The sequence below is a fragment of the Mus caroli genome, chromosome X (genome assembly GCF_900094665.2).
Source record: "Mus caroli chromosome X, CAROLI_EIJ_v1.1, whole genome shotgun sequence".
Lineage (NCBI taxonomy): Eukaryota > Metazoa > Chordata > Mammalia > Rodentia > Muridae > Mus > Mus caroli.
Genome location: NC_034589.1, coordinates 67,864,678 through 67,880,281, shown reverse-complemented (window position 1 = coordinate 67,880,281; position 15,604 = coordinate 67,864,678). Strand labels below are relative to the sequence as shown.

At 43.7% G+C, this 15,604-nt stretch overlaps 1 protein-coding gene across 2 annotated transcripts; it reads right to left on the bottom strand.

The window, feature by feature from the left end:
* Positions 1 to 321: 321 nt before the first annotated feature.
* Positions 322 to 15,143, bottom strand: Gabrq (gamma-aminobutyric acid type A receptor theta subunit). Of its 2 annotated transcripts, XM_029473535.1 has the most exons (11): positions 15,068 to 15,143; positions 14,787 to 14,968; positions 12,769 to 12,857; positions 8,720 to 8,787; positions 6,922 to 7,142; positions 5,195 to 5,277; positions 4,590 to 4,724; positions 4,071 to 4,223; positions 3,321 to 3,577; positions 2,243 to 2,658; positions 322 to 868 (listed from the first exon to the last, which is right to left on the bottom strand). In XM_029473535.1, the coding sequence occupies exons 2-11, from the start codon at positions 14,933 to 14,935 to the stop codon at positions 862 to 864; spliced, it is 1,578 nt and encodes a 525-aa protein (XP_029329395.1). In that variant the 5' UTR covers positions 14,936 to 14,968; positions 15,068 to 15,143; the 3' UTR covers positions 322 to 861. The 2 variants fall into 2 exon arrangements, with proteins under 2 accessions (XP_029329395.1, XP_029329394.1); XM_029473534.1 differs by lacking the exon at positions 322 to 868 and having other exon boundaries at positions 1,834 to 2,658.
* Positions 15,144 to 15,604: the final 461 nt, after the last annotated feature.

The following is a 15,604-nucleotide window of genomic DNA, read 5'->3' as shown; positions in this document are numbered from 1 at the left end:
CTGAAAAGAGGGAGTTAATCAGTCCAGCTAACTAAGACTTTCCCCACTGTGCTAAAACAGGTCACTAGAGTCATGCTGTTTCTACAAGAACCTCCTAAAGGGAATACATGTGGTCTTTTTATGTATATCCTTTTACACCAACTAAGTTTGACAAACACAGGTATATAGACATGCACATTCTATGAATGTATGCAGAATGCATTCAGCTGTGTTACTATAAGTATACAAGTGACACTCTCATAGAGATGCATACATACTATTCATCCACACAGTGCAGATTTGCATTCATATATACTAATGTAGATTGGCACTAGTACAGCTTCTCAGATGGTTGTATGTATAGCACATAGACCTACCTGAATACATACATAGTGATCCTCAGAGATACACAGAAACATATAAACATAGAAGTACAGGAGTATACTTAAGAAAGTGGGTGGGCAGAGGAGTATAGGGCTGAAGGAGAGGCTGCCTATAGAGGAAGGGGGGATATAGGTTGAGTGCTTGGAAAAGCTCCCTCATGACCTCCATCAATAAGCTGGTGCTTCCTGGAAAGTTGGTGTACAGGCTCATCCCACTCTTATCAGGAGCCCTGCTGAGTAGGCTCCATGTTCAGTGGCTGGCCTCTTCATCTAGAGATGCTCCAGGTGCTGTCCAGTGAGCTTGGCAGCTTGAGCACAGGGAAGGGGCAGTTAGTTGAGAGTTAAGCAGATAAGGATAAGAACAAGCATCTTTGAGCATGGCACACAAGCTCCACATTTTCCTTGGAACACTGGGGACAAGGTGCTTTGTCTTCCCTGGCTCACAGGGCTCCTGTGAGGATCCAACGATGTGATGGGTCAGGGAGCTCGTTGACACTTACTATGCACTAGACAAATAGAAAGGATTAGTATATAGATTTACAGTAGTTGTTCATATGCTATTCTAGGCCCATGGTGAAATAGCAAACCTGAAATTTTCTCAACTAGTGCTTACTCACCAAGTGTGTCTACTGTAACTAGTAATCAACCAGGCAATTGATAGAAACCTAACTCATAACTGAACAGAAGTACTCAGTCCCTACTGTCAGGTAATGTGAAGGGCAAATGCTGGCAAAAGAAGGTCTAGTAACTTAAAAGGGAATAGCTGAACATGTACAAAACTTCAACCTGACATCACTCCCCTGTCTCACATACCCTTGATGGAAGCATGTTTTCTCACTTACTCTGCTATATTTCTTTGGCAGTCCCTCCTACCCACCTGCCCTTCCCACTCCTGTATCACAACTCTACACTCAAAGTGCAAGGCACTTTCAAATGATTCCCAATTTTCCTTTGTCAGAATATCTAAGCTATGCCTAGCCCCTCCTCTGCATACCCCAGACCAACTTGGTTTGACTTCTTCTCCCAAAGTAATTTTTAGCAGGCAGACAAGGTGCATGGCACCCAAGAGGAAGGAAAAAAGTGAAGCAAGAGAAATTTCAACACTTTGAGGGGACTAAAACCAAATGTCCCAGGAATGTTTGTCAACCAGATTATCCCCCTTCCTTAGTGTGGCTCTTCTCTGTCTTCTAAATACTTCCAAGGGCATTTCTAGGCTGATGGACAGTTTAAAGTGAAAGGTGAGAATTTTCTAGCAGGAGGAAATCAATGTGCAATTTATCTCCAAGTCCTCCTCACTCTTTCTCCTCTGGCTACATGTTTTCTCTATCTCCTCCCCACCTTATAATAAAGAGAAGTGCCCAATGGATTTGATTGCCTCTTCCAAACAAAACAAAACAACCTCCCAAAACAAATTAACAAACAAACAGACACCCTTTGCAAACTAAAATGAAAAAGGGGAAGAGAAAAAGATAAAACTGAAGAAACCATAAAGGAAACGCATCGTAGTATCTCTGCTGCTGTGGTGTATGAGAAACTAATAGACATGGTATAACCAGTAAACCACATTGAACAGCCCAAAGGAAAGAGGGAAGAGGAAACGGGACCATCTATCAACCTTGGGGACCCGGTTAGGCTTAAAGAGCTGAAAAGAGAACCCTTCCTTGAAGGAGCAGCCAGGGCTTGGGGAGCAATTCTCCTCAGACTCTGAGCTACTGTCCTTCTCTTGGTCACAGGCCATGAGCTCCTCCTCAGTAAGGCTCCAGACACTGTCAGCATCCCCCTTGCATTGTTCATCAAGGCCAAGCCAGCTGCTCGTGATACTGATGTCATCCTGTAAGCTCTCAATTTGATCAAGGTCCCAACTTGCTTCTTGCACACACCTCTGGCTAATCTGGAGCTTGAGCCTTCCAGTGTGGCTGCTTCCATGGCCATGGCTCTCCTCAGAGCCCAGGCTTTCTTCGGAGTCTTCATTATCGCAGGCATCAGATCGGCTGTGGATTTTGATGGGGATAATACTGTCATTAGTAAGAAAGCCATGAAAGTGAATGGTACAATCAGGCAGTGTTTGCTCAGAGGTGGAGGGAAGATCACTCAGGCTTTCTCCAGTGGCCAATTGAGTCTGGCTTGAGGCAGAAGAGAGTGGACTGAGACTTTCCGAGGTAGCCAGCTGGGCCTGCTCTGATGTGAACACCAAGGATCCTAGACTTTCCTGGCTTGCCAGATGAGCCTGCATGGGGCTGTCAGGAAGGGGACCAGCTCTGTCTTCTACTCTGTCTTCAACATTAATCAGGCCATCCTTGAAGGAGATAATGAATAAGCTGATTAGTTTCATATCACCTAGTGGGCATGCATAGGGCAAGAGAAAAAGGAAGGAACTTTCCTGATTAGTGCTTGCAAAGCTACTATTGACATCTTTGATGGACAGAGCCTGTTGGGCTCTCTCAGGTACTTAGAGGGTTTGAGAAACTGAACCAGGAGGTAGCATGCAGAGAATTTCATAGCTGCAGCCAAGTAACTATCTCCCTGTGGAACAGTTGTGACCTCAGTAATACTGTGTGCTATATGTAGGCTTCCCAGGTAGCATGAGGTTGAGCTTTCTTCAAAGAAGTGGTGTTGTTGGGCATTTATATATACCCCAAAGCAAAGGGCTCAGTATGTTTTCAGGTGTCTGAAGTGACAGGGAAGGAAAAGTAGGCCAGTTTCCCTGTACCTCCCTTCCCCTTCTAGTTTCATCACTTATTCTGGAAGCCTGTAAAATGGAGCAAACTTGGATTGAAGATCTAGAGAAATCAAGTTCTGACTTTTCTTGCTTCATGATATCAAATAATTATTATCTATAGATGAGTGTGGGTATGCTTGATGAGGATAAAAGCAACTATGGAATGTGAAAGGGTCAAATGCTAAGCCTAGGCTGAGGAGGTGCTGAGAACAGCTTGACTGTCAGTCAAAATGTCAAACCTGCACATTTGCTACCACCACTTCTTGGTAGCGGTATCGGGCAACAACTCTCCTGGGTTTCCTGCATCTTCTGTGATTACGCCGAGGTACTTGGCTGAAGAAAAGGTAGTTGATGTAGACATACTCCAGCAGTGACAGGAAAACGAAGAATAGGCATACAAGGATGTAGATGTCAATAGCTTTGATACAGGAAATATGGGGGAGTTTATCCCGCATATGTGAGTCGATGGTAGTCAGGACAAGGATCGAAGTTAGTCCTATGAACAACACAGTAGAGGTTTAGTCTCCTTCAATAGCTGCAATTTTAGCAAACCTTTGGGTCTATACCTCAAAGGAGGTGAGCAGAGGCCACCTCTGGGGTGAAGGTTTGCCCATGTCCTCTCCTTGCTCCTGCTCCCTATGCTTTATCAGGTTTATTGCTCTGGATCAAGTTCAAATTTCTAACCATGGTTTAAGTAATTCATATCTCCAGTTCTATAAAGTCTTCTTTTAGTATCTGAAGTTTTCTGAACCCTAAAATATCACACATATATAGCCATAGTTGTGTCCCTAAAGGAAAAGAGACAATTCTGCTCCACAGATGGTAAAAATGGGCCAAGTAGCTCAATATTCTAGACTGTTCCTTGCTCAAAACATTTGATGAGTCCCCTAAACCTAGACCTGAAGTTCAAGGTCTTCTCTGTTCTGTCTTTGTTTCTCTAAGTAAAATGATCCAAGTTTCTTCCTGAGGTGGAGATAGAGAGAACTTACCAATAGTTACCCTGGCTGCAGAGGAATCATAGTTCATCCAAAATGATATCCAGGAGAGAATGGTGGTGAGGACCGTGGGCCAATAGACCTGCACAAGGTAACTGCGGACTTCCCTCTGAACCTGGAACTTCACTATCAGGCGCATGTAGGAGCCTGTAAGAATACACACCAGTATTAGGCCTATGAAAGTCAGCTCTAGCTTGCCTCCTGCTTCACTCATTTCCACATGAGATGTTTTCAGGCTGCAAGCAGATGGAGGGTGAGAGGCCAGCCCTTTGAGGAGCAGGAATCATTTCCAGCTGTAGAGTGTTGTCAGTCTGCCCAAGCCTTCCACACTTATTCTTCATCTGTAGAGGAGATCCTCCATCACTAGGGACTTATCAAGGGGGAAGGGAAGATGAGATGTGTTCAGAACCAAAGAAATGGGAAAGGATGGAGACAACTATAAGGATCAAAGGCAGAGTTTGTACTGGTGTAAAGGGAACAAGAAACAGGAGAGAAAGAGGCTGTCTGGCCAACCTGTGTAGAAGTACACTTCCTTGCTGGTAATTGTTCTCCCCAGGTACGTGTACTGAGGGATATGCAGCCCATCAGTAATGTGGATGGCATTATCATCTTCCCAGGATAACACAATGTCTTCGACAGTGTAGCCATCTGGGAGGTGAAACAAAGAGTTAATCTAGGCAGCTTTCACTCCACAGAAATCTGTGAAAAACAAATCATGGTTGGTGCTTAGAATTTGGGGGCTACTTTGTGGCTTTCTGAGTGTGAGCATGGGGGAGTCTAAATACTTGCAAAGAAAGAGAACTTCCACTTTGGAGTTTTTAGGCAGGAAGGAATGTGTAGCTGAAAGATGCTTGCACTTTTACCTATGAGTATGTATAGTTTCTCAGTTGAATTACCTATACAATAAAGGCCACCTACTGCCAGATATCAGGCATATACAGCTATCTGTCAGCTTATTATGCAGCCACCATCCATCTATCATTTATATACTGCTTGTGAACATATTTGGGGAGAAAGAGGGAAAGGAGCTGTGCTGTTCTTGGTGTCAACTCTACTCCTGCTTCCCTGACTGGTATAGCCCAACTCAGGGATGAAGGATCCACAGGAGAAATACGCACAGCTCTCCACCTCCAGCTTGCAGGATTGTTTGTCCATAGGGAATTTTTGCAGATCCAGGGAACAGGCTGCTGTTGTGGTAAGTCTGCCAAGGAAAACAGAAAAGGAAAGGAAATAATTCAAGCTCACCCCTAAGGATTCCGCAGGGTGGGGAGGCAAAGGTTAGGTGAAGGGTTGACACATGTTTGGCATTGGGGAGAAGCAAAGAAAGACAAAAACTGGAATTTGATAAAGAATCCATAGATTTGGCAGAGCTGAAACAAAGAGCAGATATATGTCATGCCAGAAAAACCACAGAACATCACAAAGGGAAGGGCCCTTGAGGAAACAATACAGAGACAGAAACACCTGTGCTTGTTAAAGTATCAACAAAGCTGTTGAGAGAACACTGTGTGTTATGTGTAATGTGCATTAGACCTGCATAACCATTGGGGAAAGCAGGAATGTGGTGTGCTAGTATAAATGTAGGCAGTGACCCAGGGCGGCCTTAGACCATATCTACATCCATGTTAGTAGTGAGGGGCTACGTGGCACTGAGAGCTACAAAGACATCAGTGGGCACAAAATGCTTATCCATGGATGATCCAGACAGTGCTGACAGTAGATACAGCTAGAAGGAGTATTGACTGCTATGCTGTTCACCCAGGAGTGGAATCTGAGTAAATGGCCTTGGTGGGGCTAGGGAGGTGACTTGTGCTTGAAAACAGCATAAAACCTCTCTATTGCCTCATTTCTGTCCTATGCCATTTTCTTTCCTTCTCATCTGCTAAGCTAGTCTAAGCACCGTCAATCCTTGGAGGAATTTCATTTTGGGGACTGAGTAGTATGTACTTTCCTCCTTAAAAATGAATTTCCCAAGTATTATTCATTAGCCAATGGCTCCTTTACTTTAAACAAGAGTTATTATTGATCAATTTCATGTAAGCATTGATATTCCATGATTCCATGTGGATGGAAGAAGAAGAAAGGAAGAAATGGAGAAAGAGTACACCAGAGTAAGGGAAACCCAATGATTAGACCTATCAAACAAACCATGGTAGCTACCACCAGGAAACATTTTCTGGGCTAAGATGACCTATCAGCTTGCATTACTGACAATCTGAGCTGAAAGTGTGAAGACAGCTTTGGTGATGGCTCTATTGTAAATGGATCAGTCGAAGATGATCAGTGTGCACGTGTTCTCTGTATAGAGAGCAGATGCTGAGAAGCCATACCATAACCCTCTTACAGAATTAGCTCCCTCTTCTCCTGATACCCTGCATAGTGCAAAGGAGGGAAAGAGGTGGAGCCCAGGTTTCAGCATTCTTCAGTCTCCCTCATTGTTGCATGGAGATAAAGAATTCAACACACATAAGCAGAATGGAGGAAGAGATCATTTGGTCCAGGGAATCAGTTTTTTTTTTAATTATAAAATTACATACAAAATGAACAAAAACAGTATTTCCTCTTACAAATGGTAGGCAACATTGTCAATTTCTTCCTTCATTTTCCACAAAATAAAGTAACACTGCTCCCAGTGAGCTTAATAAACCCTCCCACCATAGGACTCATTTGAAAGGGTAGAAGTCAGTTATAGTATCTAAACTGGGACCTCATTTTTTTTTTAAATTGAGTATTCAGCCATGGGAATTTTGAGGATTTCCTGAAGAGGGGAACATCTGCATGAGGGATTGGAAAGTATGTAAAAGCGTGTGGGATACAGAACAGCCCAAGACTTATAGGGACTCACCGGATGCCATATCGCACTGTCCCATCTGGGTGAAGTTGAAATACACGATTCTCCACAGTTACATCATGCACAAAGGCATCTTTGCTATTCACAAAGTAGCAGTCAGGAACCCAGAGCTTTTCATGCATCCGATAATCCAGGGTCAGGTTCAGGTTGGTTTCATAGTAAGCTAAGCGTGTGTCCTTCCAGGTCTGATGCAAAAACATTGTGATTGTGTAGTCCTTGGGGCAGACAGGCACATGATAGTTGTTAGATTGTCCGGCTCTCGGTCTTTTGTATACATATATTATATGTGCACACATACATATATGCTACTATATGAAACATATCATGCAGATGGGTGCATAAACATGCTTAAGAAGAAACAACAAAAATTAAGCTTCTATATTAATATCCAGGTTAAGAAAGCTCCAATGTGCTAAGACAAAAGGATGGACCATCCAGAGACTGCCCCACTCAGGAGTCCATCCCATAATCAGCCACCAAACACAGACACTATTGCATATGCCAGCAAGATTTTGCTGAAAGGAACCTGATATAGCTGTCTCTTGTGAGACTATGCCGGGGCCTAGCAAATACAGAAGTGGATGCTCACAGTCATCTATAAAATGGGACACAGGCCCCCAATGGAGGACCTAGAGAAAGCACCCAAGGAGCTGAAGGGGTCTGCAACCCTATAGGTGGAACAATATGAACTAACCAGTACCCCCCGGAGCTCGTATCTCTAGCTGCATATGTATCAGAAGATGGCCTAGTCAGCCATCACTGGAAAGAGAGGCCCATTGGACACGCAAACTTTATATGCCCCAGTACAGGGGAACACCAGGGCCAAGAAGTGGGAGTAGGTGGGTAGGGGAGCAGGGTGGGGGGAGGGTATAGGGGACTTTTGGGATAGCATTTGAAATGTAAATGAAGAAAATATTTAATAAAAAATAATAAAAAAGAAAGCTCCAAATTGAGGAAAATATGTAATAAAAAAAAAACAAAAAAAAACCAAAAAAAAAAAAAAAAAAAAAACAAAAAAAAAACAAAAAAAGAAAGCTCCAATGTGTGATTTTCAGAGCACATTTTCCACAACCAGCAGGAAACATTATTCAAGCTGTTATGGTACCATTTCCCATGCTTCAGGATAGAGTTTCATTGTTTCCATGTGTAGTTTTAGAAAACACAATGCTTAGTTGGACTTCTTTTTGTAATGTTTTTCAATTAGAACCAAACTATATATCTGTAACCCCCTTTTACCTACACAGTATTGTACTTGTGAGGCTCACCCAAAGTTGCTGTGTGTAACTATAATTTGCTCTCCTCTTTTCCTGGAGACTATTTCCATATATGAACATATAATATATAGAACTATGTAAAAAATACCATACATGCCCCAAACAGGAAGAAATTACAATGGTAAAGTGAAAGTGGCCATTTGTCTTCCTGAAAAAGCTGAGAATAGGTGACAGCAGTGTTTTCAACCCATCAACCTCAGCAAAACTTCCGGTTTGGGCAATGTGTATCTCAGACGAAATCTCAACTATCCTGGACTACAAACATAGGATGCTATTAAATCTTTTTAAAGCTTCATAGAGTTTTTTTGAGTTGATAATCTACATGTAACTGAACTTTTGGATATGCTGTGATGTGAGCCTTCAATTGACTTTTTTGCTATTCCGGAGGGCTGTCACTTTTAAACCTACCCTTACTCCCTTTCATGTGACTTCTGTCACTGGTCAGACAATTAGAGTTGCCTATGACTATGCTTCTTGTCCCGTATCTCCAGCACCATGACTAGAACCTATAGACTTACCATATTTATTTCTGAGATCTGTTCAATACTGGACACATAGATAGATACTGACACAGGCACAGGAGCTCCTACAATACAGGAAGATACAATCACAGGAATATTTGGATAAAGGTTAAGAATATGTACTCAAGACTCAGTTGTCTAGGCTAAAACTAGTTTGGAGGTTTGCTGGTTGTATGATCTTAAGTCACCTAACCTCTCTGAGTCTGAGCTTCCTTGTGTGTTAAATGGGGGTAATGGTATCATAGTTAAATGAAGGTCAAGTGCTTAGAGCAAGGTCTTGCTTATGCTGTGCTGAAAGGAAGGTATAAGAGCAACACAAAAGGAAAATATGAAATGAAGCACTCTGTGGTAAATGCTTTCTGATAAAAAATTGAAACTCTACAAGCCCATGAAAAAGAACTAAGATTCCTGGCTCTGTGTGAGTGAATGACTTTGGGAATGTGTTTATATTCCAATGAATGTGTCCACATGCGTGTGCTCATGTCTGTGTATGAGTCAGTGTGCATGCATGCTTGTGTGATCCAGTGTGTCGTACGAGCATTTTTGTGTGATCTACTATGTTCTGCAGGCATGTTTGTCTGGTACAGTGAGTTGTGTGAGAGACAACATATGAGAGAGTTCAAATGAAACATGAGGATATTGATCATGAGGCAATAACATGTGTGACTATGGGAGTTTGTGAAGGCATGTACTTACATGTTCATTTCAGTACCGCTTTGTGGAATCAGGATACACAGGCATGTAGATGTGGTGTATGGAAGTGAATGTGTGGTATGAGTACAGTAGTATATAAATGAATATATGATTCTGCATGCTCATATATGGGTGTCTGTGAGCTTGCCTATGTGTATGAATGAGTTTGTATGCATCTTGAATATTTTTATATGGCAGTGAGTGTATGTGAGCATATTTGTGTGAATGAATATGAGTTTTGTGTGACCTTGGTCATGTGTGGTACTGTAAGCATATGTACATAAGGATGGTAATGTGTAAATTTGCCTGTGTGTTTATGTCTGCAGGCATATTTGAGTGCATCAATAGGTACTATGTTCATCTGTGTATGAATGTCACTGTTTGCCCATATGTGGGAGTGAATCAGTGTGTTTGTGTAAGCAAACATAACTGTGTGTGAATGTGTGTGGATGTATGAGTTTGATAATGTATAACATGACAGAATTTATAGGTATATTTGAGTACATGAGGCATGTTTGTGTATTAATGTATTACTGTGTATTAAAGTGTGAGTGGATTTTTAAGTATACATATGTGAACATTCATGTTTATATATACATATGAACACATATTTGAGTGCAGATGGTTTGTCAATGTGTCAGAATATTTATGTGTATATGTGTGAGTATGTAGATGTATTTGCTCTTATGTAGGAATAGAGTTATGTGATTATATGTGGGTATAAATGAGTATATGTAAGCATATTTGTGTTTAGTGAATGTGCGACCAAGTGTGTTCATATTTAGGTGTGTTTTTTAACTTGTCTGTGTGCATGAATGTATCTGTCTGCATGTGTGAATGTATTTTCATGGCAATGAACATATGAATATGTTCATAAGTATGAGTGTGTTAATGTAAACGTCTGATTGTGTGAGCAAATTGTGTATTTATCTATAGAAATGAATTTTGTGATTATTTCTGTATGTTTGTACATGAGCAAGTATTTTTCACACATATATATTTGGCCATTTTATATGAGTGTTAATGTATGAGTTTGGGTCATGTTTGTGTGCATTAATATGCAAATTTAAGTGGATGTATGGTCATGCTTATATGTGTCTATGTGAGTAAATTCATGAGTGTGCTCATGTGAGTTAATACTGTTTAATGATGGTGTGTTTAATGTGAAAGTGTTCTACCTCCTGTGTTTTTCGCTTTGCCTGAGCATTTTCAGTGTCCATTGGCAAGCCTCAAATATGATCATGGTTATGAAAATAGTAAACTGTAAGATACTATGGAGAAATCTATCTTATTATTCTCCCACCAGTTTACAGCAAAGCATATTACACCACGCTGCTGCTAGGGAAATATGTGTACATGTGATGCTTGCAATTCAACCTGCTGGTTTCACTGCAGGCTGATTGCATAGAAGCTGAGCTAAAGGAAGATGTATTATTTCAAACCCAGCACCTCAAAGAGCAAAGTGCTTTGGGGAATAAGTGTATGAATGGCAACTGAGAAGCAAATGAAGTTGTGTTAGGGTGTAGCCCAGACTCCAACACTAGTTTGAAAAGCTCCAGGAAAATTCTATGTAGTGACAGAGCTTCCTAGAAACACTGGGTTTGATTGCTGCCTTTCAGGCTGCCATCCCTACATTTTTAGCAGATGGTATCTGTGTTATTAGGCAACAAGCCCCAGAGAGGCCTACATGCCAGCTCATTTCTTCAAAGCCTGATTGCCAGCCCCTTCCTCCAAGGTAAGTCTTCTCTAGACCATCCTAATGATGCCTTTACTCATGTGGAATGTTGTGGAGTGAAAAGGCCAGGGCTCTTAGCTGAAGAGGTAATAGGTACTAAAATGCAGAGCATATTTGCCTTGCCAAGCCATGATATGGCACAGGGACACAACCAGAGGAAGGGGACAGTACTCTTATTTCTCTAGCTAAGGTGAAAACACTCCATGTCTTTCTTTATGATGTTTGGTATCTGTCTCATGTTCCTGTGTGTGTGAGGGAGGGAGTCAGAAATTCTTATGTGTGAAGATTAAGCCCTAAAACCGTATTCCATATTAAATACAGAGGGTACTCTGTTTATTAGAGGCTATACAGAGAGTCCTAGGCTCCCTAAACCCTGAATGCTCTAGCCTGGCTGTCTGATCAATGGGTCTTCTACCATATTTCTCCCATGCAACAGCCCCAGCCTTACAGCCTGCAGTGTTCCTTTCCATCTAAATGGCAGGTGGTCCTAAGTTCTCCTTGTCCCCTCCTCCTACTGCCCCATCTGTTTGGCAGAGTAATTGTAAGGGCCCATATTTTATCATATGCTCCAGCCTGGCGTGGTCATAACACTCGTTGGAACATGAAAGTTGACAGCAAGAGGCTTCAGGCCTCCTGTGGCCCTATAGTGCTGGACCGTACCCAGACATGCACTCTTGCCTCTCTTCCCTTCTTTTAGTCTTGAATGGTGCAGGGAGGGCAGCCTGATCCTGAAACAGTGGTGAACATGCACTCATTGAGTGGAGATGGCTACTATTTGGTCTTTTGTGGACAAATGTTAAAGTGAGAAAGAGTCATCCTTTCGGGCTTGGCACAATGATTCAGAGGCTAGTACCATGTAAGGGGTATTGGCTGTGCTTTATCCCCTGAATTTCTATATGCCACATGGAAAAGCTGCTGCCACTGGCAGAAGACATTATATGCCTTCTGCCTTTTTTCAACCCTGTTTCCCATGCAGACTCACCTTGGAGTCCTTGGCTTGAGCCTTCTGCCCTCATGTATTGCAGGGAAGTACCAGCTAATAGTCTCACCTCTTCAATTTAGGGCCAAGAGAAACTTCCTTGCTTTCCAAGGTGGTATAGTATTTTCAGAAGACAGTTACAGATGAGCACAAATTTGAATCATTAGCAGTGACTACTGAGTAGATTGTATCCCATCCTACACGAATCTGTCCTGTTTTCTTGTCACTTCTTATCTCTGTTAGTGGCCATCAGACTGAATTTTATGAAGAGCACATATAATATGGCATGCTAGATGAACTGAATTTGGTGAAAGCTGAAGGCTTGGAAAAACAGGGCATTCTAGCAGGGTCCCAGGCCTAGGTGGGTTAGGTGACAGAGGCCTCAATTCTCAACTTGTAGAATTGCTTAAGGGTAGCAACACCTTTAGAAGGGAGTAAGGAGTAAAAAGTTTCTGGCATAGAAAGTCACATATTTAATGAAAGAGAGCAGAAGGCCCAAACCTGAAGGAGCTCCCATGCAGGTTCAAGAAACTAGGTTCTGGGGGTCGGGACAGAGGTGTAGAGCCTGGTTAGCTTCCAGGGTGATACTGGCTCTATTCCATCTAACATAAAAGCCTCTGGTGTCTCAATATGGCTTACCTCCAAAATTTGGTCTAAGTCGGACATCATATGTTGACAGCACCCTGTCCAAAATCTTTTGAACCACAGCTTCATTTGCACAGTTTTTGCTGAAACAGAGAAGCCATGAGTAAATGCTGGCTGACTAGTGGCCTACTTACCAGTGGCTGGTTTGCCAGGGCCATCACTGCTCCTGTACATACGCAAACATGTGCAGTCATATGTGTTTGCTTTCACCCTCCCTTCCTCCCTTCTCAGCCCACAGTGAGTCAGCCAGAAGCACAGCAGTGACGCAGACTCTTTTTCCCCCTCCCCCTTCACAGCTTTCATCCAGAGGGTGGGGCCCAAGGACTGTATCCCTGTTACCAGGCAGAAATAGTGGTCAGGGGAAGAAAGCCCATCATAGGAGAGGAGGAAAGGTGGGCAGATGATACTCTCAGAAAACTGTATTGTTTTAGTTCTTTGAGACACTGCACCTTGAGGTACTCCTAGAAGCAGATTGCTGGCAGTCTTGCCAGTGGTAGCTCATTGCCCCTGGAGGTCAGCTCCCACTGGCTAGTGTGCCCCTGAGCTGAGCTCATGTTTTCCAGCTCAAAGACACATCTCCTCTACCTAGTCCAGGCATTTCCCCCTTACATTTATGTCAACCTTGTGTATGAGAGAGTTGGTATATGACACATGACGCAGAAAGAGAGGGGGGGGGAGAGGAAGAGTGTGTGTCTTGCTCATGTAGGATAGATTTATGACTCTCATTGAAATAAACCATTTCTGATTTCAGGGGTTTAGAGCTGTCTTCGAAATATCCATTCTGGGAATAGGCATCTTAGTCACTACACATGTGCTTTCAGCCTGGAGGTGTCTTAGGTGAGCATCTGTAAGTGAAGACAGCTCAACTGCAGATAGTAGGCCTTTCCATAGGTCTCTATGATGCTCATTGAATCAATCTAGACTTTCATTCCCCAAAGGGCTTTTAAATGACAACAGGCCCCAGGCATCACTATCACTGTGGCTCCTCGGAACTTTGACGCATCACCCCTGAAATCTCCATCTCTCTGTTTCTCTGGGTGTCTCTTTCTCGCTCTTTCCATCTCTCCCTGATTCCCCCTACCCCCTGTGTGTTCACTGACGCAGTCAGAATGTTGGGTTGAGAGCACTGCAGGGCTGCCTGCTGGAACCTTGCCCAGCCTAGCCCCTCCCCCTTTCTGAATACATGTTTATTTCTAGTTTGCCACTTAAGATTATTACTCATTTCCCTCAATCATAAAATTTAATTTTGTAACATTTAAAAGTATGTGCATGAATTATTCTTAAACTAAAGAAATACATTCCCCCCTGTTTCTGTCCACAAATTTCCCATGTGCCAGCATTTAAGATCGGTAGCCACTTGAAAATACACATTTTTTTTATGTGTGATTTACAGTTCAAGGATGACGGTTTATCCCCTCTTCAGATACTTGCAGACCTAAAGAAACTTTAAATCAAACAGGAACACTGAAATCTTCAAATGTTTTCACAGAATAAGCACAAAAGCTTACCCCACTTAAGCCAGAGGTTATATGCCATTTACAGCTGCTGATTACACAGTTCATCATTTCAACCTGCTGTATTTGAAAGAGCCCCTCACAGCCCCTCCCCCAGAGAGAGAGACAGAGGCACAGAGAGATACTGTTTCAGCAAATGGACTAGAAATCTTTACTCAAACAGGTGTCTTTCCAGTCTGTTTTGTGAATTGCCCATGTACCACGGGCATCAGAAAACATGACTGGGAAAAAGCTGCCTGGGACCTCAGTCCCCGATGATCAGGTAGACTCTGGGGTGAGGGTGCTCTGGCTTCAAAAATTGGGCTGACAGTAGGCACAGTAAGGCACAGCAGTAACAGGTGGCTTGAAGCTAGGAGTATCATTTCACGGCTGTCCCCATGCTTCATCCCCTAGGCAAACCCGGGTCCGAATCCCTCGTGCCCGGCCCGCTCTGTCCCAGAGGCCAAGACCTTCTTTTGCCCCTGTCCCTTCCATGCTCAGCTAGTCAGGGCTGCTTACCAGTTGAAGAGATCCAGAATGACTTCAGGCGTGCTGGAGGAGAGCTCGAAGTGGAATTTTGGGGTGGGACTGGGGCCGTTACTCTCTGCCAGCCAAGTCCTAATGAGCAGCAGGAGCGCAGCAGCTCGCAGCATACCTCGGATGCCCATGGCTGCAGTGCTCTTGGGGACCGCAGCGGACAGCTGGAAAAGGGGACAGGGTTGGGGTGGGAGCGAGTCAGTACGGGGCAAAAGGGGCGGAATCGCTAATCCTTCCGCAGAATCGGGACCCTAAGGAGAGACCTGAAGGAAGTAGGGAGTATGGGGTCGCTCCAGAGTCCAGGGCCTGAAAGAACAGTGGCTCCGCAGCAGCTCTGCCCCCCCGCAGCGGTCCACAGGGTGTGCCACTGCAAGGTGCGCTTCGTCTGGCACCGCTCAGGGCTGAGACTGGGTGTCAAGTAGGGCGGGGCGCGCGGCTGGCTCCGCCTACTCCGACGGCAGCACCTGCTGAGCCAATCCCGCAGGCGCAAGGAGCGGGTAAAAAAGGCGCGCGCTTCCCCCCCCCCCCCGCCCCTCAGGCTGCGCGCAGTCAGGCCGCAGGCCCTTCAGGTCTCTGCAGCTTTACCCTGACCAGCACTAGTCACCTGGGTTGGGTCCAGCCATGGGAAAGGAAGGGGCTTACTGCTGAGACTAGACCACAGGGAAGCCAGGGACTTCTGGCTCCTGGCCTCTTCCTTGAAAAGGGAAAGTGATGTGTTTCTTTTAGAAGACTTTGTGTCCAAGAGTTTGCATTTTGAAAGAAGTGTGACCATATGACACTCATGGCTGGATGTGAGCTCT